Source organism: Trachypithecus francoisi, unplaced genomic scaffold (assembly GCF_009764315.1).
Source record: "Trachypithecus francoisi isolate TF-2019V2 unplaced genomic scaffold, Tfra_2.0 Lachesis_group0, whole genome shotgun sequence".
NCBI classification, from domain to species: Eukaryota; Metazoa; Chordata; class Mammalia; order Primates; family Cercopithecidae; genus Trachypithecus; species Trachypithecus francoisi.
The window spans coordinates 145,025,120-145,053,050 of NW_022681453.1; the positions used below are offsets into that span (position 1 = coordinate 145,025,120).

The 27,931-nt window shown below is 37.7% G+C and overlaps 1 protein-coding gene across 2 annotated transcripts in view; it reads right to left on the reverse strand.

Annotated features, from left to right (window-relative positions):
• Window positions 1-255: 255 nt before the first annotated feature.
• CPB1 (carboxypeptidase B1) overlaps window positions 256-27,931 on the reverse strand; it is a 32,130-nt gene continuing 4,454 nt past the window's right edge. The window contains exons 3-11 of one of the 2 annotated variants that reach the window (XM_033212372.1): window positions 25,412-25,536; window positions 19,246-19,345; window positions 19,056-19,157; window positions 18,101-18,202; window positions 15,429-15,539; window positions 15,250-15,340; window positions 14,402-14,604; window positions 2,937-3,021; window positions 256-633 (exon numbers count right to left, since the gene is read on the reverse strand). In XM_033212372.1, the coding sequence (XP_033068263.1) occupies window positions 446-633; window positions 2,937-3,021; window positions 14,402-14,604; window positions 15,250-15,340; window positions 15,429-15,539; window positions 18,101-18,202; window positions 19,056-19,157; window positions 19,246-19,345; window positions 25,412-25,536 (1,107 nt within the window). In that variant the 3' untranslated portion in view covers window positions 256-445. Of the gene's footprint in view, window positions 634-2,936; window positions 3,022-4,797; window positions 6,292-14,401; window positions 14,605-15,249; window positions 15,341-15,428; window positions 15,540-18,100; window positions 18,203-19,055; window positions 19,158-19,245; window positions 19,346-25,411; window positions 25,537-27,931 lie in introns of those variants that run through there. The other variant, XM_033212374.1, reaches the window with a different exon arrangement.

The window sequence follows — 27,931 nt, forward strand, 5'->3', positions numbered from 1 at the left end:
CAATGAGTGTATACCAAAGCTAGACCAAGAAAGATGGTGTCTTTTCATGTATGCCAGGTTTTATAGTCCTGAATTTCCATTTACATTTCTTCTTAGCTCACAAGCCTCCCACTGTAATCAGTGCATCTGCACCCTGATGGTCTTGGCCAGCACCCGAGGATGTTAACTCCTATACAGTTGACCGGATCCTCACTGTGCACAGCTTGCTTAGTCATTCATTCACGTCGGTTTACCCCCAAAGAAGTAGACCGTATGTCAGGTTTTCCAATAGTAATGATTCACTTTTATTATGATCAATATGAAAAGATCTACCTAGTTTAATAGACTCAGAAACTTAAAAGAAAGATTGGGATCTGTAAAACATCCAGGCAAACCAAAATAAGAATTCAAGAAGGAAAAGAAATGAAAAATGAGAATTTTGAAACAAGGCCATCAGCTTTCTCGACTAGTACAGGTGTTCCAGGACATAGCTGGCAATGTACTTGATTGCCAGCAAGGTCTCCTCGCAGGTAGCCTGGATCTGGGATTCTGGAAGGACAAAGCCATATCTGCCTGTATCTCGGAGTTCAAAGGTGAAGGCATATCTGATTCCTTGGTCATAAGCCCAGTCGTCAGAGCCCCCAGCAGCAGGATCTGAAATGTGCAAATAGCAATGAAAAAAAAACTTTAAATCTAGGAAGGAGCTTTAAAAATTTGCCACTTTCTTTTTATCATTATAAATGTTTCACTGTGCAAAATATTTTGAGTAGGCCAATTTTCTAGTAAACTGGATCATAAATGTTTTGGGGGCCGTTTTAAAAAATTACTCCAATCTTATTAAACGTATCACCACTTCACTTTGTAGAAATGATGTGTTTAATACTTCAGAAAGCATGTAGCCTGTAATGCAAAATTCCCAGTGTACTTGTATGCTATGGTGAACTATACTTTATATGTGAAAGGATATGTATTTCTCAGGAAAATAAGGAAAGCTGTGTGATGATCGGCAAGAGGAGAAGACTCTAAACCCGGCTGAAACTATACCAAATGATAAGATTAAAGAAGCTGAGGGCAGGGCTATGCCTTCATTTTCATATTTTTAGTGTTTATCTAGCACAGGGCCTGGCATAGATAAGGTACTTGTTATTAATTTATTCAATAACAATCATGTTGTCACTAACACATAAAATATGTATTAATTAATTCATTTGTTCATTTATTCACTCATCTCTTTTTTCAGTCAACAATTGTATAGCCCCCACTGAACAGCAGGCTATGGCCTCAACTCTGAAGATGCCAGAACAAGGGAGAGATGTTGGCTCTGCCCTCCAAGGTCTTACAGTGTAATGGAAAAAGAAACCTAGCTGAATTGAATAAAATATGCACCAAGTTCACAATATATAAATATGTGGGCTATCTCTGCTAGAAATCCCTTAAGAAAACAGTATGCCTCGTATGATTCAGAGCGGTTTTTAAAAAATAATAAAAAGAAAGAAAATTGTATTCTTCATAAAGGCTTAAAATAAATTCCAACAACTCAGGACCAGAGCCTCTCCAACTGCACTGGAGGCCACTTGATGATGAGACCAGGTCTTTTCTCATGTGTGTGTTTCAATTTCTTTCCAACCTCAGGCAGAAAGAAATCATTTGAAGGCAAAGGAAGATATACGTAGAAATTGAAAATGAGGCCTGTGGAATGCGCCTTCCAGAGAGATCTAAGCTGCAGCATCTACAGCTCTGGAGTCTAGCCCCTACCACTCTAGCCACTTGCTTGCATACACTGAGTGACTGATTAGAGGGACTGGTGTCTACCTCTTGAAGGTGACTTGTGCCTCAAGTAGCCCTGGTACTTGTCTGTTTAGCCAAAAAAAAAAAAACAAAAAAACAAAACAAAACAAAAAAAACACTCTGTCTTTTTTTTTTTGAAATGGAGTTTTGCTCTTGTCACCCAGGCTGGAGTGCAGTGGTAGGATCTCAGCTCACTGCAACCTCTGCCTTCTGGGTTCAAGTGATTCTCCTGCCTCAGCCTCCTGAGCAGCTGGGATTACAGGTGCCCGCCACCATGCCTGGCTAGTTTTTTGTATTTTTGGTAGAGATGAGATTTCACCATATTGGGCAGGCTGGTCTCGAACTCCTGACCTCATGATCCGCCCACCTCGGCCTCCCAAAGTGCTGGGATTACAGGCATGAGCCGCCGTGCCTGGCCGGAAACACTTTGTTTTATATTTTCCTCCAGCAACGGTCCTTTCAAATAAAACTTTTGTGGTGTCATCATCTTGGGAAGTTAATTCTGATACTGTGGGGATGGTTGGTCTTTGTGTGTGTGCTTTCCTTGTGCATCCTGATGTCACAGCACTTGGCACCTGTATCACAAAAGACTGCATATTTTTTCCTGCTTCCCTACTGCCAGTTTTTTAAAGACTGCCCTGATCTCTCCCTCCTTCCTTTTCTCTTTTCATCTTTTCTTCTCTCTGTTCTTACTTTCTTGTTCTGTAAGTGCCTAGTGAGGCCCTGGCACATAGTAAGTGCTCAGTAAATACTTACAGAGAGCAAATATCTCTGTGGGTTGAAAAGGATATTTTTCTACCCTTCCCTTTTTATTTTGAGACAGGGTGCTGCTCTGTCACCCAGGCTGGAGTGCAATGGTGCAATTATAGCTCACTGTAACCTTGAACTCCTGGGCTCAGGGGACTCTCCCGCCTCAGCCTCCTCAGTAGCTGGGATTACAGGTGTGCATGACCAGCTAATTTTTAAATGTTTTTAGAGACAAGGTTGCCATGTTGTCCAGGCCTTCCCTCCTTTTTTTTTTTTGAACAGAAAACATTACATATTTTAGAAAAATTACTTGTGAGGCAAAAGCCACATGCTTCAAACTATCAGAAAATAAACGCCCCAGGAACCATTTGTTGGCTTTTTAGGCACATGGTTCTTTGCACAGTTCTGAAGCCAAGACTCACAGATTGTTGTAGCTCCTGGGCCATATGTGTACTTGGTGCCGTGCAGTGAGGCAAGTTCTTTTACAGCAGCTTTAGCCAGGGCATTCTGCAAAAGAAACAGCAATAAGTAAGGAAAGAAGTAAAAGTACACTGCTAAATAAATGCCCTGTACCTTATTTTTAAGGCATTCAAAATGTGTAAAGTAACAATTTGGATAGTATTATATGCTTTTTCAGGACCCATTTTCATTTTTCTACCTAACTCAGTGATATGATCCAAGTAATTCTTGTGCAAGGATGTCTTCCCTAATACCCTCCCCAAGCATTCACTCAGAGCCTCTATTTATCTTGTCTTGTAAGAGTTTGTAAGAGTAAAGCAGGAGACAAGGAAGGCTTTATGGCTGTGCAAAGAAGTTGTCTACCTGTTTGCAGGCAAACAAACCAAAACACACGCACACAAAAACCCAAAGAAAACAAAACAAAACAAAAAAACCGCTTGGCAATGTGCAGGTTATAAAGCCAGATTAAGTTACTATAGGGTTGTGTGAGTTAGGGCAGGAGCATTAGAAACTGCCCATAGGATTGGCTAGTCAATGCAACATTCAGTGCCAGCATGGAAATGCTTAGGACTGGCAGTTCCATAGATGAGTGGTAGCTGCAGCTTGGAAAATTTTTAGACTAAAAAGTTAGAGAATATTCATTCTATTTCAAAATGCAGAACATTTGAATTTCAGAATTTAAAAAAGTTGTTAAGTATTAACTTACGTGTAATCTTTTCTCTTAGAAGCATCATCACCTTCTCATAAGAACCATTGCCCTCCGGTTCCCTGCACCCAACTCCTAGGGAAAGGCTCTCTGTACTCAGAAACTCTGTGATAAAACTCCGCTGACATACTGCCTATTTAAATAAAACACTTGAGAAGCAAGGCCTGGCTCAGCTGTCTGGGGAATACAGATTTGAAAAACAAATTGTTTACTGCAGGAGAATTAGCCATAATTCATTCCAGTAATGAAACTGGCTGTATTTCATACTTTGGCATTATAATTACTTCTTCTACATATGCCTGGAAAACTGTGAGGTTGGTGATGAAATCAGAATAATATGATTTTTACAAAGTAGGAATTTTCCTTCCCTTATTCTAATGTTGAAACCAGTTTAGTAGAATCTTATGTCAAACTGATGAGGGCATGGCCATGAGACTTCAAGGATTCCAATTCCTAAAGCATTAATACTTCATCAGCCAGGTGGTAAATTAGAAAACTTAAAGAGAGTTATAAAATGTAATTCATTATTTTCTGTTCTGGTCCACTGAAATGATGCAATCAGCTTCCTGGAACTAACATTATTCTCAGAGTTTTGGTTCAGTACTTGCAAATTTTAGGGTTCCATTTTCCTGTTTCTAAACTGATAAACTAAGACATGCTTTCTCTAACTGCATGAAATATTTACTGTTGTGGCCTAAATATATTGCTCCTCTTGTTTAATCTTACTGTAACAAACACACTAGATTTAGATTTTTTTAACCCTTTGGTTAAACCCTTAGGTTCCACTGCCAATTGAAACCAGAACCAGTTAAACGTTACATAATGCTCAGAATAGATTTAAAACCATCTTCTAGAGATGTGAAACATGGTGAGGCAATAGTTCTTTTTGTAGGTAAACATGATATTTTCTACCATTCTACAATTTCTTTAACTTGCCATTTATCCGAGGAAATCTTTAGTTAGTTATTTTTCTGGAAGGCAGAACCTCTGATCTTACAGACTTCTTATTCCTTCCCTGGTTGCCTTCTTCAGGCTTTACTTCAATTTTTCCTTAAGCCTTGAATTATTATTTCTAGTTAGTGGAAATATTCTTCAAGATTAGTTCCAAACATGAAAAGTTACGAAGACTTGAGAAGATTTAATAGTCGCTGTCATTATCTATTGGACTTGTGTTGATTGATTGTCGTTCAAGTCTCTCAACATATTTACTGGTGCAATGCGATAATACAGTTTTCAGACAAAATCAAAGGGGGCTATTTGTGATCTGTTATCTCTTTTGACTTATTGTCTTGTCAATGTAATCATGATTTCCACTAAGGCCACAGAAAAATGTTTAGTTGTCCTTTCCTCAAACCACACTCTGGGTATGTGAAGTGACATCTGAGTTCTCTCTATGCCTTCATTGGCATCTTTTGGAAACAGTTGCTCTATTTTTTTGATGCTGAAGGAATACCTGAGGTTGATGTGGGCTTAAAAAGGTTGTTAGTTTATTGATGTCACAGGTGCACACTGGAGGAACATTTAATTTATGCCTAAGTTCTCAGCTCTTGTCCTCAGTTGCTCTCTCATCTTGATATCCACCTCATCTCTCATCTTCTGAAGATCACCTCATCAGCACGTCTTCGATGGCTCTATCATGTCAAACCTCTTTGGCAAAAACAGTTGTTACAAACGAGGTCCGGCCTTGTCTCTCAGGCTACATCATTTGTTGTGTATTCTCGTGTTCCTTCCGAGGTAGATTTTCCTGAATTACTTCTCTGTACACCCTTTCCTGCTTCTCCTGACCTCCATGACTGTGGGTACCCTTTTCTCTTCACTGGAATCCTCTTTCTGTGTTTGCTAATATGAATAATTGCTATTGTTTTTCCAGATTCAGTTTTAGTGTTATCTTCTTTAAGAAACTGCCTCTACTCTCTTAGGAAGCATTGAGCACCCTTCCTTGTTGGGTGCCCACACTTTTATCAGTGTTCACTGTGTGCTATAATCAGTTCTTTTTGCATCTATGTCCTGTCCAGGTGAGCTCCTTGAAGGAAGGAATTGTTGGCTATTCATTTTGTATCCTCAGCAAATTGCATAGCACCTAGCAAATGATTAGTCAACTGAGTCTAACACTCTGGCTTAGGGGCATTATGAATAGTCAAGATTTGGGTGGAGGTGCAGAGTGCTGAGCTTTGCAGAGGCTGAACCCACCTGAGTGGAGATTGGGGATGCCTCTGGGGAGGGCAGTGGTACCATTTATTGATGGTTGATGGGTTGCTACATTTAGACATTGACATCTTCTGTGCATTTTACTTATTTCTATTAATTAAAAAAAAGTCTATGGATCCTTTCTCTCAGCCCCTCCAAGGCCAAAAGACAAAAAAAAAAGTCAGAACAGACATTAATCAAGTAAAATATCATATTTTAAATTCCAATTATGTTAACAAAAATCCCTGGAATCAGTGTGCGTCTTTTCTTTAGAAGAGTTCAAATAATTTCACAAATGTTACTCATTTATCTTCTCAACGTTATCTGTCCACATTTCACTGACACAGAATTTTCTAGCAGAATGGAATGCCATCCGGGGCAGCAAGCTCAGTGGGAATGTTCCAATCAACCTGGATGACTGACCCCTGCCAAGAATGGTAGAGAGAAAGGTAATTCTTGCATTTGCTACAATGTTAGAGCAGTAACTCTGTTCTCTTGCATGTTTCTGTAAAAAGATATGAGGGCAGATGATGGAAGAGCCAAGAAGCAACGACACAGCAGACAGCTCGGTCCGTATCTTGAAATTCCAATTAGTGACGATTTCTATACAACTTGTCTTTTGAGGGACATCTTACATTGTTTCTCAGTGGATTCAAAATCAGAACTAACATTTACATAAAAACTTAAGCTTTACAAAGAGCTCTTGATAAGAGCTAGATATTTTTATCCCCATTTTACAGATAAAAGAACTAAAACTCACAGAGAATAAAAGAACTTGCTCAAGGGCACACAGCCCCATAAGTGGCTGACTTGAGCTAGGTTCTTCTTTCTTTAAATCCTCTGCTCTTTTTCACTTCTCCTTGTGGCCTTGGAATACTTCAAAAGAAGTGTTGCTGGAGCTGGTTTTACCAATTGTAAAGAACAGAAGGGAGCTAAATATAAATCAGCCTCAGAGAAAACTTTGCTTTCAGTCAAGGCCAAACATGGTCAGCCTTTATTAATCCTTAGCTATGAATTTCCTACCACATCTTATGCATGTTCTCTTTTGTCATCTATTTCCTCAAAAAGAGGCCTTGGTCCTAGAACAAAAGACAGAGAGAGTCTAAAATGTCACATCTAGCTCACAGCCCAAGAGACAAAGTAAAAGCTAGTGTAATGTTTCTCCAGGTGTTGAGTTCCAAGGACCTGGTGAGATGAATAAGGAGAGGATATTCTTTTCCACTGACCTGCATTCCCATTGAATATATGATAAACTCCCCTTTCGTGACTGTGCACATCGCTCTCATTCCAATCTCTTGTTCGCGGCCAGCATCAATCTTCCAGTGGCCCATTATTACAGTATAAGAAAACAAAGCTCCAAACCAACTATAAGGTATAAAACAATTTAAAGAAAATTTTCTGTAGAACTTTGTTTCTGACTGAAAGTTCTGAGTTTAGCCATCCCTATGGGTGAATATCTGTGATAAGGGAAGCATCAAAATGACCCTTAACTGCAGTTTCCTTCCTTCTGTCCTGCCATAATGGGTAAATTATACCAAGGGACCAATACGAAACTTAACTTTAATAATTTTGGTGCAAAAGAAGAAGTCCTTACAGTCTATAAGCAGGCACCAAGGAGAAAGCATTTGAGATCTGAAAAAGCAAATGTGTTTTGAGAAAAAGGAGGCCCTGAGATTAGAGAAGGGCAAGGAGTTAGGAAAAAGTTTGACTTAGGAGAACCAGGCCTGCCGATTTCCACAGAGCCCAGGGGAGTGTGGGAATGCTTTCACTGATGAAAACCAAACTTTGTATTGGACTGATCTGCATACATATTTTTAAGCTCTTTGACATTCAAGGGAAATGTGAAGTGTGAGTCAGCTGAAATTTCAAAGTCTAGAGAATGTATTTGTTTATTTATTTATTTATTTTTCTGGTAGAAGTGGAGTTTCTCCCAAATAAATAAATACTGTCTAATGGGGGATTTGTAGGTTCTCTTGCACTTGAAATTTGCAGAACATTGTAAAGTTTTGTGAAGAAAGTATAAGATCCTGTGAAAGGCAAGAGGCTTTGTCCAGGAATGTGACTTTGTTCTTATCTTTATTTAAAGCAAGTTTCTCAACCTTGGCACTCTTGCCATTTTGGGCTGGATAACTTGTTGGGAATGGGAGGGCTCTTCTGTGCATTGTAGGAAGTGTATCAGCATCCCCTGGCCTCTACCCACCAGATGCCAGTAGAGCTTGACAGTTATGACAACCAAAGATGTCTCCCAAACATTGCCAAATGTCATCTCAGGGTGGGAGTGGGGGTGGGGGACAAAATTAGTTGAAATGGAAGTCATATAAAATATTTAATCATGGCAAACTAGGATTTATTTTAGGAAAAAGATTAAAAAGAAAGACAACTGATTTTAAAGGTGCTATGAGAATGCCTTTTTCTCTGTTGATGACATTACAGGTATCTTTTAAACATCTCTGCTAGGTCACTTTTGCTAAAACATCACTTTATCCCAAGAACTTTCAGGCTTTTAGGAAAAAATACAGATTGGCCAGTTAAATTTAAATTTCAGATGAACAATAATTTTTCAGTAATAGTCTGTCCCATGAAATATTTGGACATGGTTACAATAAAAATTGTTTGTTGTTTGAATTCCAAATTCTACTGGAAGTTCTGTAATGGACCTACAATCCTATTTTCCAGGTCCCTGGCTCCAGGGCCCACTGTGACACAGGATTCATCCTGGCATTCAAGTGCCTACACAACCTGGTCATCTCATTGATTGGCCCTTGCCCCAACTCTTCCCCAGGGAGAACACTCGATACAAGATGACCCCATTCTACTTCCTTCCTCAACTTCATCTTTCAGTTTCTCCATTGCTCATTTGTTGGCTATTTTCTGTGCCTAAAACATCCTATTCCTTTCTCTGCCACTCAAATTCTGCCCAGACTTCAAAGCTCAGAACAAATTGCATCCCTTCTTTATGATCTTCACTGAGTAGCTTCAGCAAACATTGCCATTTTCCTCTCCTGAATTCCTACTACTGCACTAATGGGAAACTCCCAATTCTGTTCTCCTTTTGTATGGTTTCTGGTACCCAAGTCTAGTCATTTCAGTAGGATTGTAAGTTCTCAGTGGCAGGGAAACATACTTTATAATGAGCACTTAATAGTTGCTTAATGAAATTTCTTTCCTTCTTTCCTTCCTTCCTTCCTTCCTTCCTTCCTTCCTTCCTTCCTTCCTTCCTTCTTTCCTTCCTTCCGAGACAGGGTCTTGCTCTGTTACCCAGGCTGGAGTGCAGTGGCATGATCTTGGCTCACTGCAACCTCTGCCTCCCGGGTTCAAATAATTCTCATGCCTCAGCCACCGGAGGAGCTGGGACTACAGGTGTGTGCCACCACATCCAGCCAAATTTTTGTATTTTTGGTAGGGAAGAGGTTTCACCATGTTGGCCAGGCAGGTCTCAAATTCCTGACCACAAGTGATCCTCCTGCATCGGCCTCCCAAAGTGCTGGGATTACAGGCATGAGCTACCAGGCCTGGCTATGAAATTTTTGATGATTGATAAGCCATGTACTGACCAGGCCTAGTAGGAGAATTTTATCAGGCCAAGAAGTCCCTTAAAGAGCATAACGGTGAATAAGCAACTAGTTTCTTAAATAAATTCTGAGTTTGTCATTTAAAGTTTTTGTCTTTTAAGTGAGAGTATAAATTTGGAGAAAATTCCTGCAGCAGATGTTTTGTGTCTAAAGCTCTGTTCACCTGAGCCGCTGATAAGCACACCTGAAAGCAGAATTGTGGCTTGCTGCTCTTGCTATTAGGGACATGGAGCAGCTGTGATGGGTGATGTGCATGGGTGTGTGCATAGCCCTGCAACTGTCTGCCTTCTAATCACAATATTCTTTCCTCTGATTTTTATGTTTATCTTTAATCATAATCTTGCATTATACTCACATTCTTGAGGTGAGCAGTGGACTTGTGTCTTAGTAATGCCTTAATTAAAACTTCAATTAAGAGGCAGTGAGTGAGGTGTCACTGGACTGGAAGGTGTTAGAATTTAGAAGTAGCTTTCTATCTTTTGTTCACATTTAATAATTTTTTAGAAAGTCTGTCATATTTTTTCTTCTGGTTATTATCTTTTTCCTGGTTAATGAATATATATCTCTCAAAAGAATGGGCCAGAATCAAAAAAACTAGGCCATTAGAAGTCAGTCATCTCAGCTAACCAGAGTACATCTTTAGTAATGTCCAGAGGCAGAGGTAATTATGATGTACTGTGTAGGATTAAAGACTTTCTGATGAATCTTCTTCTGGAAAGCAGTTCTATGGGGTACCACCATAGAATGTACCCACTTAAATATGTGTCTGAGTGTCTTTGGAAGTTGAGGCAGCTTAGAAGATTCTTCAGGAGCCAGTAGCTTTAGACCCAGGGCTACCCTGACTACTAGTGTTGGCTTCACCAAGTCTTCCATGTCTCAGCTGGAAAATGAGAAACAGACCAGAGAATTTCTAAGACTTTTCTAGGCATAACATTCTGTGCTTCTAATGCAGAGAAATGGTGCGAGACTCATGCCCTGGATTGGCACCTTTGTGTAGTGCACTCTGCTTTCCATTTTGTTAATCTGTGGAGAGGGACAAGATACTTGTTGGCTGGATATTCTTCTGGCATCCCATTTTTCACTTTGAAGTTGTATTATTATTATTATTATTAACAGTGTCATGTAGACATCTTTGCAGGGGAAGGTGTACCAAAGATTGAGTGCTTCTTCCTGCCCAATAAATGCAGCCATTTGGTTAGGTTTGAAAGCCTTTTTTCCCAGTTTTAATTTCTCTGGCAATAATGAGGTCACAGAATTCAATATTTCATTGTCCTTTACAATTTTGGAAATCTAAATTCATTGTTTTTCTTCTAAGTCTTAAAACTTCCTTTGACAGTAGTGGCCACTTTATATTAAAGAGGTCTACACTGAGAGGCTGGACAGTTTATGAGGCCCTTAGAAGCTCAGAGTGCACTTTGTATTCTTGCTTTAAACAATATAGTATGAGTAAAAGCAGTTTGCAAATGGGAAAGCATTATATGTGTGAGATATTCTTGTTATTCCATCTCCCTTCTGCTCTGCTAAACATATCTTTTCTAGTAGTCTTCTCTGCAATCCATATAATACTTTTCCTGTTCTTTACTTCATTGGTCTTTTGCATTCTTATCTCTGCCCTTCTTTCTTTGGAAGGTTGTCTTATGATGTGAGCAATTATTAGGCAAGCTACATGTAAAATCATTCAGAAATGAAGCCACATAAATTTTTATCATGACTCAGATATCAAAGGGCTGCTGCTTATAGGATGTCCTAAGTTTGGGCTGAAAATGTTAACATAAGAACAAAATAATTTCCTTTAGTCTAGTCTTATTGTCATTGAAACATATATTTTTTGCTATAAATATAATAATAATTTTATAGATATAAAGAAAAATAGAAATCCCATGTATACCAATGACTTGGCAGAATGCTATATAAGTCCCCATTGTTTCCTTTAAATTTTAATGTGGTATGACGCAAGAATTCATCTTCTTAATGTTTTGCTACCTTTTGTTTTCTGCAGCAGAGTCACATTTCTCTGTGTAAGAATTAATACAGAGGCACTAGATTTGGGTGGAAAATTAACCTTTCTAGACCAAGGCTTATTTTTTTTTCCCCCTGAAATCCTCTTTGCAAATAAAAACTAAAAATGTTAAGACTGATGTTTTTGAGAGACTCATATTCTTTTTTGTCTATACATATATTTGTAATTGCACTATAGTTAATGAGCTTGTTTTAGCAAAATGTGCTTTGGAAGAAAGTAAATTGGAATTCTACCATACAAGAAAATGTTGGAAGGATCTCTAGCTACTCAAAATATTAAAGTTGCTTTGGTGTACTAAACTAAATTCAGACACCAAATGAATCAGATAATCAAGTAACAGTCACATTAAGTAGCATGCCACTTACTAGTGGCATTTAAGCGTTTCTTTTAAGATAGTAGAGGAAAGCTTAATCAATAGAGAAAATTATTGGAAATTAAAAATAACTTTTAAATCAATGAGTATGATATATCAAATTCAATTTTTGCACTTTAGTCACCTGTCTTGTACTCTGGTAAACATAAAAGTGGCATGTGGCCGGGCGCGGTGGCTCAAGCCTGTAATCCCAGCACTTTGAGGGGCCGAGACGGGCGGATCACGAGGTCAGGAGATTGAGACCATTCTGGCGAACATGGTGAAACCCCGTCTCTACTAAAAAATACAAAAAACTAGCCGGGCGAGGTGGCGGGCGCCTGTAGTCCCAGCTACTCGGGAGGCTGAGGCAGGAGAATGGCATAAACCTGGGAGGCAGAGCTTGCAGTGAGTTGAGATCCGGCCACTGCACTCCAGCCTGGGCAACAGAGCGAGACTCCGTCTCAAAAAAAAAAAAAAAAAAAAAAAGTGGCATGTACTTTTATTTGAACTTTTTAGTTTTGTGTATATAGAAACAAGCATCCAAAATAAGATTATTTTGTGGCTTGTGCTTTTTCTCCATTTGAGAATAGATTATGAACATTTTACTTTGGTAGAATTCTACTTATACTTCATGGGCAATTAGAATTTAACAACAATTTTGGAGGACAGGATTTTGAATAGTATCTCTTTTACTATTACCTCTCCTTGACTTTAAACAAAGAAGTGACTCTTAGGGAAGAGTATCAGTGACTCACGTTCTGTTGGAACAGTTTTACACCATTTGGCGCACATGTGAATTGGCCCATTAAAACTGCTAACTCTGAGGCTTGCTTCTTTTGCTGGAGAAAATTCCCTTAGGAAGTAGCAAAAATTATTCGTAATATTCTAGAGGCAGGACTTACTTGCCTTTTTTTTTTTTTAAAGGATGATTTGGAGACTTTTAGGGTAGCCCAGATTCTGGTTGTTATTGTATACAACTAGTGGCAACAAAGCTGTCTCATCACTAAAAGGGCTTACACTTATTCCTTGAATAGGAAGTGTACTGAATAAGAAAACTTTGGCAGCTCAGCTTCCAGGAACACTTTAAGCTTTATTTTGTTAGTGTTAGTCTTTTAGTATTTATGTCTAAACCTAGTTGATACTGAAGCAAACTGGATATGTATATTATTGCTACTCTCAATGTGTTTTGTAATTTTAATTTTTATATTTAAATTATTAACTCATTAGTATGTGGTTATGGCTTTGACTTTTTCTCTTCTGATATGGCACAACTTAAATATATTTACATGAGCTATACAAACTACATACCCCCACCTCCTCTTTTCTGGTGGCCAGAAATTTTGGACAGAAATGAGGAGCCAACCACACCCATCTCTGGGACAGCAAGACTGTGAGCGCCCACTGGGAACATATACAGACCGAGCTTAAATGAAAAACTGAAATGCTTAGCGGTGCTAACTTATATATATATTGGCTACGGATAGGGAAAAATGAAAAGCTTTTTGAAAAATTGTATTTTTTTTTAAAGAAAAGGGCCCATCCAACTATTAGCTATCAATTTTCTAGGAGATGGGGTTATTTTTCCGATTTGTTCTCAAAATATTTACAGCATTACATATTTTATTTGGTCTCTGAAAGACTGATTCTGAAAGTATAAAACAACATTTTTTAGTTTTAAAGTTACTGGGTCTTCAAATTTATTCATTTAGGTAAGCCAAATATGCATGTCATTGTCTAAGTGGAATACTTTTTTTTTTTTTTTTTTTTTTTGGCGTAACTCAAATGCTTTAAATCTTATATTTGCTCTTTTAGTTTATTGGTGCCAACTTCTGGCAGCCAGATGTTTCACAAATTAATGAAATATTGTTTGAAAGATTCAAACATGCTTATTTAAAAAATTATTCATTGACATGTGATATTTCTCAACGAGAAAACTCATTATTTAACTGCTCAAGTGATTATGTCTTGATTGTTCAATAAGATTGCTAGTTTTTTTGATGTCAGAGATTCTTAAATTTCTTTGCTTTATGCCCTGTATGTGGTAAAGACTCATTCACATTATTTGTTCTTTGATTGATTTACTTTTGAGTCTCACCCAATCAAAAAGTGAAATAAACAGTTTTAGTATTTAATGACTAAACCTGACATCACCCAAGTGTGACAAATTCCTAATGACATCTGCTATGCTCTGCTATGCTCTGGATCTGTGTCAAATTCAGCTCAGGGCAGCTTGACAAAGCTGACTGAAAAAAATACGTATGTGATCAAGCAACTTTGTTGATTATCTCAAATGCATCTGAAATCATCATGTGAGTCAGTATTGTGGTGAAGCCAGAGGAAATGGAGCTATTGTCATTTTGAAGATTAGTCAATAAATCACATGTGGGGAACAATTTCCTGTATGAAAATCGTATTTCTTTTAGCCAACTCCAGATTCCTTATACATCTGTAATAAGTTTTTCAATTCTACTACCAAAAAATCAATAAAGGGGCTTCCAGAAAGTGTTCTTATAATGATTTTTTTTTTTTTCAGGATTAGAATTTTAAAAATCTCAACAGTAAAATGTCATACCTACTACTTTGCTACTTACCAACTCATCACTGTTCTCACCGAGTTTGTAAGCATATGAGTAAGGGTAGATTAACATTTGGGAGTACGAGTGGATTGTCAGATATGCCTTGATGGAAGAGAGGTTGTTGCGGATGAAATCAGCCAGGGCCTTGGTCTCCTTTTCAGACTCTGCAGCAGGTCCACAGTAAGTTTCATCACAGGGGTTTCGAGAGGCTCCAGTTTCTGGAAAAACATGTAATGTTAATGGCAAGGATCGCCTAATGAGGTTTTTGTGAGGATGTTTTAAACTTTCAAATTAGGAAGTTGTTTCGTAGGAGTCCTAATCAAGGAGTCCTTATAGTTGTCCCTATTATGTATATATTATGTAGTAAAATACCCATTTAATCACAGGATTAGGATGGTATGTTTTTAAGCTAACATGGTAAAAAGTTGCACGTGGAATCACCAATGTGTCTCCGTGTAGTATCAATATAGTGTAAGAATATTAATAAGCAGGGGACAAACTAATATCCATGAAAACATTTTTAGTGTGATTATTCTTAATTGCATTACAATTTTATGTAAATAATGACTTATTTAATGGCTGTCTCCCTCTCTAGACTATACATTCCATGAGTAGTAGGATTATGTCTGGTTTGTTCAGCCTTGTATTTTCAGCATCTAGCACAGCTGGGAACACAACAGAGTTCTCAATATGTTTTAGTCAATTGAATTAAATTTTTTTTTTTTTTGGTGCTTTTAGAAAGTTAGAACTTTAAAATATAAAACTTTGCAGTTTTTTTTTTATTTTAGACACTATTGTGTTTTCTTATTTTTCCTCTTATGTTTTTCAATGGATACATGCAAAATGGCTAGCCAGATACTTACCGCACCAACCAGCGTCAAAATTTCTGTTGGGGTCGGTGCCAACGCAGCTAGATCCAGCATGGGTGGAGCGAGTCTTTCTCCAAAATCGGCTCTGAAAGTGGACTATATGGTTAGGACAAATATAATAGAGAGAGGTTGGTTTTAATTTAATCAGCCTCTCTCAGTATTGTTGCATATACCTTGGTCCAGGTGTAGACGTAGCCGTCGATATTGAGCACAGGCAGGATATAAAAGTCGAACTTGTTGAGAAGCTCTGTTATTTGGATCTCACTTCCATAGGTACGAACAGCCTGTATGTGAATTATGAAGAGGAATGTCATGGAAAAATGAAACATATGATGCTGTTAAAATTTACAAAGACTGTTGAATGTTAACTTTGGTAACAAAAACAGTATTTCCTATTGAGGATGGACAATATTAATATTTAAAAAGCAGTCAGCAAATTACTACCAATACTTGATGTTTTTATTTATAATTGTTATTTCTAATTCTTCTCTGCTTCCAGGATATTTCTATTGCATCCTTCTTATTTTAACTTTTTACTTTAATGAGAAACTTATTTAATTAAAGACTTCTGAAGAACATATATACTCATTTCTTTTAAGATAACAACTACAATAGATTTTTTCAAAGTTGGTAGGGTATAAGTGTAAGACCTAGTTCTGGTAAGAAGTTCTGTGGATAGCTCTGCGTGTTCCTAATAATGTCATTTAGAAATGTATTTCTTTTCTATGAAACCTCCTGTAGATGATCTCACTAGAGGGAATGTCCGATATAACAAGGTAATGAAATGCCTCTCACAATAAGCTGATACTCAGGGATTTTGGGAAGGCTCTCACCAACACCCCAAGCTGCATAGTGATGGGAGTTTCCTTTGTTGTCTTTCTCAAGAAGGGACAATCCTGTTGTCCCTGTTAAGTAATGTAGACACTTGTCTATGAATGAGGGACATCATGCCCACTTAATATGTTCCCTTAGTCATGGTCCCTCTGATCCAGCATCATATTAAACTTAAATTCAACCCTTCCCTAGGCTTGCTTGAACAAACATTAAAATAGATTAGACTTCTATGTGTGAACAGTTTTTATATACTATTTGTAATTATATATATATATATAAATTAATTACAATATTACATGATCAAGCATGTGCTTTTTAGGTTACAGGAGCTATACAATCATGTTCTTTTAATGGTTTGCAAATTGGAAAAATAGTAAAATTTCATTCTAAGATCCAGTTATCCTCTTCTAAAAGGCAGACGGTGAGCTACATAGTGAAGCGAAGTGATGCCAATCTGATACATAATGTCTAGAAACCAAGACTATATAACAAATATATACGGAAGTGCTTCACAAAAAAATTATGTTGTATATGATAATATTCTTATATATTTAAAGCACTTCAATGTTTTCAACTTTTAAATTTGAAATAATTTTAGACTTATAGAAGAATTGCAAAAGTAGTTTCCATATACCCTTCATCCAGCTTCCTGAATGTTACCATCTTACAAAACCATGGTATAATTTTCAAAGTGAAGAAATTAACAGTGATACAATACTATAAACTAATTTATAGACTTTATTCAGATTTCACAAGTTTATCCACTAATATCCTTTTTCCATTCTCGTTTCCAATCTAGGATCCTACATTGCCTTTATTTGTCTTGTCTCCATTGTCTCCTTTGATCTGTGACAGGTCTTCAGTCTTTTTGTGTTTTATGACTTTAATACTGTCGAAGAGTTCTGGTCAGGTTATTTTGCAGAATGCCCCTTACTTTGAGTTTGTCTAAATTATTTTTCAAAATTAAATTTTGTTTATGATTAAAGGGAGGTCACTTATTTTAGGGAAGAATGCCACATATCACAGTGTGATATGTCTTTTCACTTCATAATATCTGAAGGTACATGATATTGATATGTCTTATTTATTACTGGTGATGTCAACCTTGATTACTTAGTTAAGGTAGTTCCTTCTGCTAGGTTTATCCACTGTAAGTTTTCCCTTTATAATGAACACATTTTTGGGAGGAGATAACTTTGAGACTGTGCAAATATCTTGTTTCTCCCTAAACTTTTACCCACTAATTTTATATCCATCTGTGGATTTGCCTGACATGATTATTGCTGTGGTGTTCTAGTGATGATTTTATGTTTTGCTCATTCTTTGTACATATATTAGTTGTAATTCTTCTGCAAGAAGGAGTTGTTCTTTGCCTCTCTTTTATTTATTGAATCATCTATGCATATCAGTATAGACTTATGCATATTTTAAAACTTGTTTTTAAAAGACTTTTACATATATCTTATTATTAGAATGATAAGGCATGAAAAACAGTACCATTTAGAGTAAGGACTACTAAGCACTGTTTTCTTCTGAAGTATAAAATTATTATTAGCCAGGAGATAATGATCCAATTGGTTTAACCACAACCATTAGGTTTTACATGACCAACCACTATGCTAGTTGTTGGACTCTCTACCAAATGTGGGTGAGAAAGTTCAGATGAGTGAAATTCAAATAAATACAATTGTTTTTTTTTTTTTTTTGAGATGAGGTTTCACCATGTTGCCCAGGCTGGTCTCCAATTCCTGGGCCCAAGCAATCCACCTGTCTCGGCCTCCCAAAGTGCTAGGGTTATAGGCATGAGCCACTGCACCTGGCCCATAAATGGAATTTTCTGTTTAAAATCTTGCCTTATAAAGGTCTGTTGGTGGAAGTTGAAACAAATTTCCAAAATTGGGAACTTGTAATTGTGGATTTTTTTCTGTGTTATTATTCTCTCTAGGTTTTAAGGAATTAATTGAAAATTAAAACATACATTCTCTTTGCCAAAAACCACTCACACACTGACCTCTCTTACAAACCACTGGCAAAATGCGGGAGAAATCCACTCTCTGGCATGGAAACCACAGTCTATGAAAATGGCAGGCTTATTTTGTCCAGCTTTGCCAACCTATTGCAAGCAAAAGGAAAAGGGAAACCATGATTCATCATAGGACATTCAGGGGTTAACCTTCACTACCCATCTGGGCTTGAGACTCAACAAGTGAAACCCAACAGCAGCAAGAGCTGGATCCCATGATTAAATCAAATTAAAATATAATACTAACACAGTATGTTCTCGCTTCTAGACTCACAATGTTTGAGCTGAAAGCTTATATGGCTGTTTATTACTTTTATTAAGCTTGACAAGCTCGTATTTTCAGATGATGCTTGATTACCCTGCTTAATTTTACTCATGTGGAGGTTATTTTCAGCTGCTGTTATTAGGTGACATGACCAAGACAACTGGATGAGTAATTAGAAGTAATCATGATTATTGCTAATCTTGTAAGAATTTTTACTACTCTCTCACTTATTCCTTGTCTTTTTATTTCCTTCATTAGAATTACATGACAAAAATGGTGTTAGAAAATGACAGAAACAAATTGTTGATATGCTTTGTAATGTTGTCTGATAGACATGAAGTTTATGAACCTCTTTAGCAAATGGATTTGCAAACGACAGCTGGGAAAGAAGAATTTCATCAAGGTAGATAATCATTTACATTGCTTACAGGAATGTGGTTAAATTTATAGGTCTTCTCTTATTTTTTTGCATTTTTCCTTTTGAATAAATCAAAATAATGATTTAAAAATCCACATATGATAAAAGAAGCTGGGGAATCTGGTTCCCTCGGGGGTGTAGGCGGGAAAGAGTTATAACAATGTTTGGGATAAGCATGTCTGTGAAACAGATGTTCATATGTTAGAATTCATTGATTTAAAGCCCTCAGACATGGCAAGGTCATGGTTAAAAATGATTACCTTGAGGAGGTAAATATCACGTCCCTCAAATGTGGTTCCGATAACACTGCGAGAGATGAGGGCTGGATTCTCAGTGGCGACTTGTTGAGTCCAAGCCTCTATCTACCAAATAGAATCATTTGTAGATCAGTGTGGCATTCTTGGTTCAATTCCCAAAGTAATATCTGTCTAAATCATGTGTACATCATACCGTTTCCCAGTTGTTGTACTTCTCATAACTGTGTCCTGTTGCACGAACCCGGCTATCAAACTGAGCCTCCACCACATTTCTCAGGTTGCTTATCAGTACCCTGCAATGAACCAAAGTGGGTGTTCCTATGAACATAAGTGTATTTTTCCCCAGTGAACACACATAAAGCCCCAGAGCCGCTGCTTTAGCAGATGGCACAGTGCACTCTCCATAAATTCTCATGTCGTCCTCTGGTTCTTCCTGATGACCTTCAGCTGCTCCAGGGAGATTCTGTTACTGATCATAAAGAGTGAGTAAGTCACGAAGAAGGATACTGGAGAGTGCAAGCAAAATAGGATCTTCCTCAGCCCAAACCTCAGGTATTTGACTATCTGTGAACCTTAAACTTGGAAAAATGGTTGCCCCTGGTACCTGGGACATTTTGGGTCAGGACCTTGGGTTTCCACACAACAGTATGTACTCGAAGCCTGTCTATGGTCTTTCTTCCTCAGAACTTTTCTGAATTTAGAACTAAAAGTCTTGTGTTCCAGAGAGCTACTCAATCCTGGGTAAATGGGAGGAGTTGTCACTTTGGAACTGTCTCTAGGTTCTGAGAAAAATATCTTGTCTGGAAATTCTGAAATATTAACAAGCTGAAGATTTACCAGGTAAAAGAAGAATGGGTTTAAAGAACTAGTTTCTATTTGCTTGTCTTTTGGGTGGTTTAAGTAATCTAATAATGGTTCTGTAGCAAGGTAATATGAAAAGTGGTAACAGAAACCTTTGAGGCCTACCTATTTAGATAAATGAATTGTTCAGGTGATAGTTTCCATTATGAGGCCAGTCTGAAGGTGTGTATGTGTGTGACTTCACTTCCCTTTCTACTTTGAGTGAAAAGTATGCTTGGAAGAGAGAAAAATTGATGATCATTAGTATCCTTGATCACAGTACTGTGAATATTACAGACAGAGGCCACTTTGCAGAAATTTCTATTATCCAGTTAAACCTTGAAATGATTTTATCTGACATACAGAGAATTGCAGACACACATCAAAAGTCTGCTTCTCCTCTGGCTGCCCCAAGGACATTCTGATGAAGTATGTCAGGGACATCCTCTGAAGCTTCCTCCTGGTCACTCCTTCAATTGGTTAACTTGGGTATGAACTTGCGTCTGTTTTTGGAAAGTGTAATAAATTAATACTAAACGGGATCTGTTTCCTAGCAAAAGACAAACACTTTCTTAAGGTCTTAACTATCTTAAGGTAGTAATTACAAAGGAAAAAATGCAGATTTTAGAAGTTATTCCATGGAAAAACATTTTCCATTGAACAGCTGCCAATGCTTTGTGAGTATATTAGTTTTCTATAGCTGCTGTCAGTTGCCACAGACTTAGTGGCTTGAAATATATAAAATTTATTATTTTATAGTTCTGTAGGTTAGAATTCCAACATAAGTCTCACTGGGATAAAAATGAGGTGTGGCTAAAAAAGAGGTATCAACAGGGAAGCTCTAGGGGATAATCTAATTCCTTGCCCTTTCTAGTTCTGAGAGGTCACCTGCATTCCTTGGCCATACCCTTTTCTCCACTTTCAAGGCTCCAACAGCAGATAAAGTCCTCACATCCAATCACTGTGACCTCTTCTCCCTCTCTCTTTCACTTTAAAGACCCATGATTACAGTGGACCTATAGGACAATCCAGAATAATCTCCCTATTTTAACATCAGCTGATTAGGAACCTTAATTCCATCTATAACCTTAATTCCTCTTTGTGATAAACATGACATATTCAGATGTTCTGGGAATTAGGATATAGAGTTTTTGGGGAACATCAGTCAGTCTGCTATAGTTAGGAACAGTGATTTTAGTCAGCACTATATTCACTATCCCAATTATATTCACCACCCCAATTGAATTGTTAAGGAATAGGGTGGAAGTAGAAGGAATCATGAATAAGGAATCAAAAGATCAAGGTCATAGTTTTGCCCAACTCATAAATTGACTTTAGAAAAGTCATCTAATCCCTGGACCTTATGTCATAAGTTTTAGAATGGGGTCATTTGATTAGTAAATATTCAACATCTTTTTCAATTCCAAAATGCTGTGGCTTGATTCCAATCCATAAGCCTTAGTCATTTACATACATGTCTTCCAAGTTTATGAAAAAAATAAAAATTTGCCAGTTACCACTGTCATAACTCAGGAAAACGTGGAGGAAAACTAAAAAATAGATAGTTCAGGAAAATGATATTCAAGGATAACAAAAAACTAAAAACAGACTAACCAAACCAAAACAAAGCAAGCCAAGCAAGACAAAAACCTGGAAACAATGACAACAAAAAATCGACCGACAGAAACTGCTAAGAAGACAATTATGTCTCGATATCATAATGTGAAAGAACAAATCTTACCTAGCAAGGATGAGCTTCTTGGAATGAAAAAAAAAAAAAAAAAAATCCAAGAGGAACCAGAAAATGACATCTCTTTCATTTCAAAGCTTCCAGACATATTGCTATCCTCTTACCTGTACCCAACCCTTTAGTTCAAATTATTTATTTATTTATTTTTGAGATGGAGTCTTGTTCTGTCACCCAGGCTGGAGTGCAGTGGTGCAATCACGGTTCACTGCAAGCTCCGCTTCCCAAGTTCACGCCATTCTCCTGCCTCAGCCTCCCAAGTAGCTGGGACTACAGGCACCTGCCATCGCACCTGGCTAATTTGTTGTATTTTTAGTAGAGACGGGGTTTCACCGTGTTAGCCAGGATGGTCTTGATCTCCTGACCTGATGATCCACCTGCCTCGGCCTCCGAAGGTGCTGGGATTACAGGCGTGAGCCACCGCGACTGGCTGAGTTTAAATTATTTAGGAGGATTGGTGACTATGTGGGGGCTGGCATTTCGTTTGGTACTAAGAGACATTCTGTTAGAGTTATTACTACGTTAAATATTAAACATTTTCATCAATATCCAGGACAAAGAAGCATAAAAAACCAGTTAGTTAAATTGAAGATGACACCCAAGAGTAAAAATATCCTCTAGTAACTTGCAAAAGAGCATCAGAGTGCGGTTGAAATGTGGTGCCGACTTTTGCTTGAAGGTGGGGGACTGACCTCAAATAATCCTTCCCAGTCCTGTGGTTATTTGATTTTATTAGATTTAGGACAAAGTACTACTTTAGCTATATTACAAAATATTATTACTAAATAATGAGCTTCCATTCTAGAAGATTAAAACAATGCCTCACAGCTCCAAAATAGAGAAGCATGTATAGTGTTTTATACTTTTATATGCTCGTTTTATAGTGCCATCCAACTTCTCCTTTTTTTTTTTTTTTTAAACACGCAAGCAAATTAGATAACTGGGACTCCCCAAAAAGCAAGGAACACAATGTCTGAGAAGTAAAGAAAGACATGACTCAGTTTTATCCCCCTTTCAGATGTCTGGAAAATGGAATATTTGATCAGTACCTGGATTTTGTGCCCACTGCTATTGAAGAACATTACTACGTGCCTATTGCTATCCTAGGACACCTTCCTGTATACCTCTGAAATATGCAGAAAAATGCTGATATATGTTTGAGCAACAATCAGTCTCCCTGGATCAAGTAGGGCAAAGGCAATCTTTCTACAGTCTGTAGCAGAGAATTCCATGGAGGGCAGACCACCTAAAGGTTCTGTCAACTTAGCTTCATAACCATAAGTTGGAAATTTATGCTGTCTGATTCCTAGTCTTTCTGTTACTAAGGGTGAAGCTTTGGCATTTAAAACTACAGTTATCTTTCTTTTTGCACACATTTTGATTTTTTTCCTATGATAATTCAGGATCTGATTAAAGCTGCCAAATAATACAGGTCTTGGTGAAGAGGGTTGGAAATACCGAAAAAATCTGAGAAGTTATTTTGGTAGAACTTGTGTGCAGCGGATGGTTCTTGTCATACACAAACACTACTGCAAATTTTTGCCAGCAGGAAATCGTCTAAATACAAGTTAGTTACCATATGAGGTAATAATGGGATGCACAGGGACTGCTTGCAACCCCAGCAAGGATATTGCTGGTATGCTTCTCCAGGATTTCCAGGGACTTATTATTATTTAATATTTTGAAAATTATATGCTACAAATGTGCTAAGCAGTGAACAGAGAAGCAAAAATTAACAAGCTCTTAGCCCTCAGGGGGTGTCCTATGTTCTAGATGAGACAACATTCATACACAATTCCCAAAAAGTTCACCACTAAAAAGGAAAGTGAATTTTCTATCTGATTATAAATAGAGATTGAAATTCTATCAGAAACCATTTTACTGTTTTGTGATAAGGGTAGAATTAAGACATCATTCAGGTAGCTAGAGTTAATCTATGGTCGCTGATCTTTGTTTTTCTTAAAGAATTACAAAGAAACTCATCTTTTTGAATGCTTCTGAATGCTCCAAGGACTAGAATTTTAGATGTTCTTTTCAGTATAATAAAACGAGCAAAATGTTGTAGACATGAATCTTAATCACATTTTGAGACTTACTAGGTTATATCTTTGTTGTAAAAAGACAGTCAATTCTTAAGGTCACATTTTGACACTTCCCTCAGGCAGAAAGCACATAGCTAAGCTTTGTGAGGCATGATAATGGGGTTAAACATAGCAGTTTCTGTAGACTCTTAAAAAATGTATAATCTCCCTCTTTGTACAACAGTAAACCATAGCAGCATTCTCAGCAATATAATACCAGTTGTAATTTATTTATGTATTGTTTTGTTTTATTTTTACAACAGCCCTTTGAGAGAGGCATTATGTCTTCATTTTATGGATAAGAAAGCTGAAGCTCAGAAAGGTTGAGCAAATTACCCACAATCATACAGCAATGTGCAAAGCCAGGATTAGAATCTGGTCTGTTTTTTCCCCAAAGCCTTTACTTGTTGCACTATGCTATACCACTTCTCCTAATGGAGGTACAGATTTTATAGGTGACAATTCTGACATCTTCACTGGCACAGATACTATTCTTTTACATTTTTAAGATGCGAAAAACAAGAGAAATTTCTGTTAAAATTATATAGGTTACATTTTTCCAAAACATAACGACGACTTGAGTTTGTGATGGTGGATTGCTGGATAAACATTCGAATTTACAGGACCAGAGCCCAAGACTTTGTCTTTGTTCCTCCCTAATCCACCCACTGGAGGAGGACCTCTGCTTTGCACTAGAGACCTTGTTTCTTCCTTCCCTCTTATGCAAATGTCCTGGGTTAGCATGGTCTCTCCTGCTTCTAAGCCCTAGCATATGGTCTGTTCTCTGCCTAAAGTATGGTTTTTTCCTCGTCTTTGTCTGGCTAATCAACTCCCACTCATCTTTCAGTTCTCAGCTGAAGAATCATTTCCTAGGACAGCCCTCCCTGACCCCTAGACTTGGTCTATTCTTCTGAACTCCAGCTCTTTACTCTTCTTACCATCTATTAAATACTACCGCAATTCCTTATTTAAAGTCTGTTTTCCCCTAAAGGATGTGAGGCCATATCTGTCCTTATTGGAACTTGATACATGTAGACATTCAATATTGATTTGTTGGATCAGCAAATGGACAATTGCCTTTACTTAGGAAGACATTCTTGTATGAAAGACCTAGATGAACCAAAGTGGTATTCAGTGAGGGAGACAGGATCAGCTTAGCCAACTACTCTAGTCTTTGCATCTTTCTTTCCATGCCTTCTCCTACCGTTAGAGATAGTGGTGGGACTTTAGAGAAAAAAGGACAGAAGTGTCATTCAGACTGACTCTATACTTCTCCTTAGGCTAAAAATGCATAAATAGCCCTCATAGCTCACAATAGGTCTGGCTGATACCCTAGAAAGAAGAGCTGATAAGATTTGGGGTTAAAACTATGTCTGGCTGAGAATAGAGTATCCATTGGTTAGGCCTGTACTCTATACATTGCTTGTAAAATGGACCAAGTCAGATATCTGGCAGAAGACTTGGGGTTCAAGAATAAAAACCATTTTCATTAGAGCAATAACTAAACACAAAATCCATCAGAATTGAAGTCTTAAGACTTGGAATCCAGGGCCAGCTCTGCTGTTACCTATTTATGGGGTCCTGGGGAAGGCATGGTCTTGGTCTCATTTCTACCCTCCCAGAGTTATTCAAAGGCTCAGATGAAAGCATGCATGGGAGAGAATTTTAATATTTATAAAACATAAACTTACTCGTGTTGTAGTTCATTCTGCTTTAGAACATTCTCCACAGTGACAATATCTTCTGCTTTAACACGGAAGTCAACTGTACTATGAGGTTTGATTTGTGTGACAGAATCTGGCTTCCAGAAGTCAATCTGAATAAAGGGCAAGATAAACTATATTGCATACCTATAATTCAATGGGTGAATGATCATCTGTGAGCATGTTATTGCTCTACTCAATTGAGTTATTGTCAAAATCAAATCATCCATGAAATCTGTTGAAAATATTTCCTTTGAGTGAACAAGGGTTGGAACCAAGCAGTTAGATGTTGATAAAACTGTTTACTAATACATATATAACCTTGATTGATTATCAATGAACATGAAAATCATATCATCATATGCTAGTTAGTTGTATTTTGTAACTGTTCTTTTCTATTTATTGATTTTCTGGATCACTAGCTTATTGGGATAGTAGTGTTGTGGTAATGGATCTATGTGTTAGATGAATGATGAATTAACTAGAACTACAAAATTTAATGGAGAAATATAAAGCTGTTTTACTTTTTAATGGACTTATGCATTTTTCTTGGAACTCAATTCTGTGCAAGTCACAGTAATATGTGGAACCAGGAGCATCCCTGATTTGTGGTGGATACATCAGAAAGAAAAATGATATCTTTTCACAATGGGTATATCGGCACTGTGGCTGGAAACAAATTGCTCTTGGGGATCCAGTCATGTACTGACATTTTCATTTATTTAGTTACTCATCAACTATTGTTGAGAACCTACGACATGCTAGGCTCTGTGTCTGAGACTAGGAATACATTAGTGGGCAAATCAAACATGGCCTTTGTCTTTATGGGGGAGACGTTGGAGAATATGAAGTCCAAAACAGCATTTTTAAAAAATCTGTGGATGTGCAGTTTTAAGTATCACTTTTCAGTGGAAAAATATTAACTAAAACATACTGCGTCTTGTAGGTGTCTGTTTTTCTTTTCCTTGCTTGTGCTAAGTGGAAGCCTAGAAGTCTGAGGTCAGCCTGACATTGGATTTTTCTTTGTCCCTGTGTCTCAGCCAATCTCTGTTCACATGTTTGCACACTGCTTTGGGGCTAGAAATGTGTCTGATGGTGATATTTAGGACCACTGCTTGGAAACTTGGAAGGGAGTCTGGGCAGACTTAGAGGTTGTGCAGCAGAAAATGATGAGGTAATACTATAAGACATCTCAGTTTCAGATACACTTGTGGGGCTCCCAGTAACCTATATTCTGTCCTGGCAAGCTTCAAACCACTGTAGATATCTAGAGGTGGTGAGTCACAAAGCAGGCCCATAAGGAATGTCAGGGCCATGGGAGGCAGGGATACTGGCATTCCAGAAGAAAAAAGTGTGAGGTGAGGTGAGTATCACAAAGGGATTGAAAGGAGAGAATATCAATGTTTGGATAAGGATTGGCTGTAGAAGGTGACCTAGTGAGTCAAGGATGAGAGGGTTAAATGAAGTGTGGAAGTATAAAGACATGCTTAGATAAGGACAGAGAAAGCAAGGGGCTGGTGACAACTTCTAGTTAGCCAACATTGTGGAGAAAAGGGCAATGAAGATAAGCACATTATAAGAGAAAACGTATTTTTGAAACTTAGCTCTGAATTTATGTTCCTAATAAACACCTGTCATTCTATGGTGTGGTGGGATAGGGAGGGATGTCTTTATTATAGACGACAAGGTTGAGAATTGGCAAAACACATAAAGTCCTCCATGTATCTGTAGCTGACCTGACAGTGTCCCGCTGGTACATAATTGCGGGGACCTTTTAGTGTGCTCCGTGTACTCCTGTTGCTAAGATCTGCTCTCTGTGCCTGAGGGCTCTTTCCTATAGAACTGGGAAAAGTCAAATTCTCAGCTCCAGGTAGACAGGAGGTACCAAGGAAATTACTCTTTGTGGTTCAACCAATAATCCTGAAAAGCGAATGTTGAACTACTCCAACTCCTTCACCTCTCAGGTGGGATAATTCTGAAGTGTGTTGTTTGTACACATTCCTAGAGTTTCCCTGTGGATTTACCTCCAGTTGTCCTCTAGTAGCTGGCTTAACACCGTTTCCTTTGTTGGCTGCCTTTACCTCTATGTAGCACTCCCCACTTCTTTACCAGGGCTCCCTGAGCTTCCCAGATAAAATTCTTTCCCTTGAATCTTTGTCTCAGGGTCTACTTTGGAAGAGCCAATATGAAGATGCCAGCTTTCCACTCAAAGCATCAAATGCCTGCATGATGTTCCTGGTGGTGGTTCTAGCAGAACCTTGTGTATATCTAGTGCTACTTCAGAACAGCTTAATTGCTTATAAATGGTTTTCTTTCTAATATCAAACTGAAAATTGCCATCTGTATCCTCCTAAGCTCTTACCCATTGGTCCTAGCTCTACCAAATATTAGAAGAGTATATATATATATATATATATATATGTAGAGAAAGTGTTACTTTTAAGATTACAGTATGAGCATTAGGGATTCTTTAAGTGGGGGGCAAATAAATCTCATAAATATGTTTGA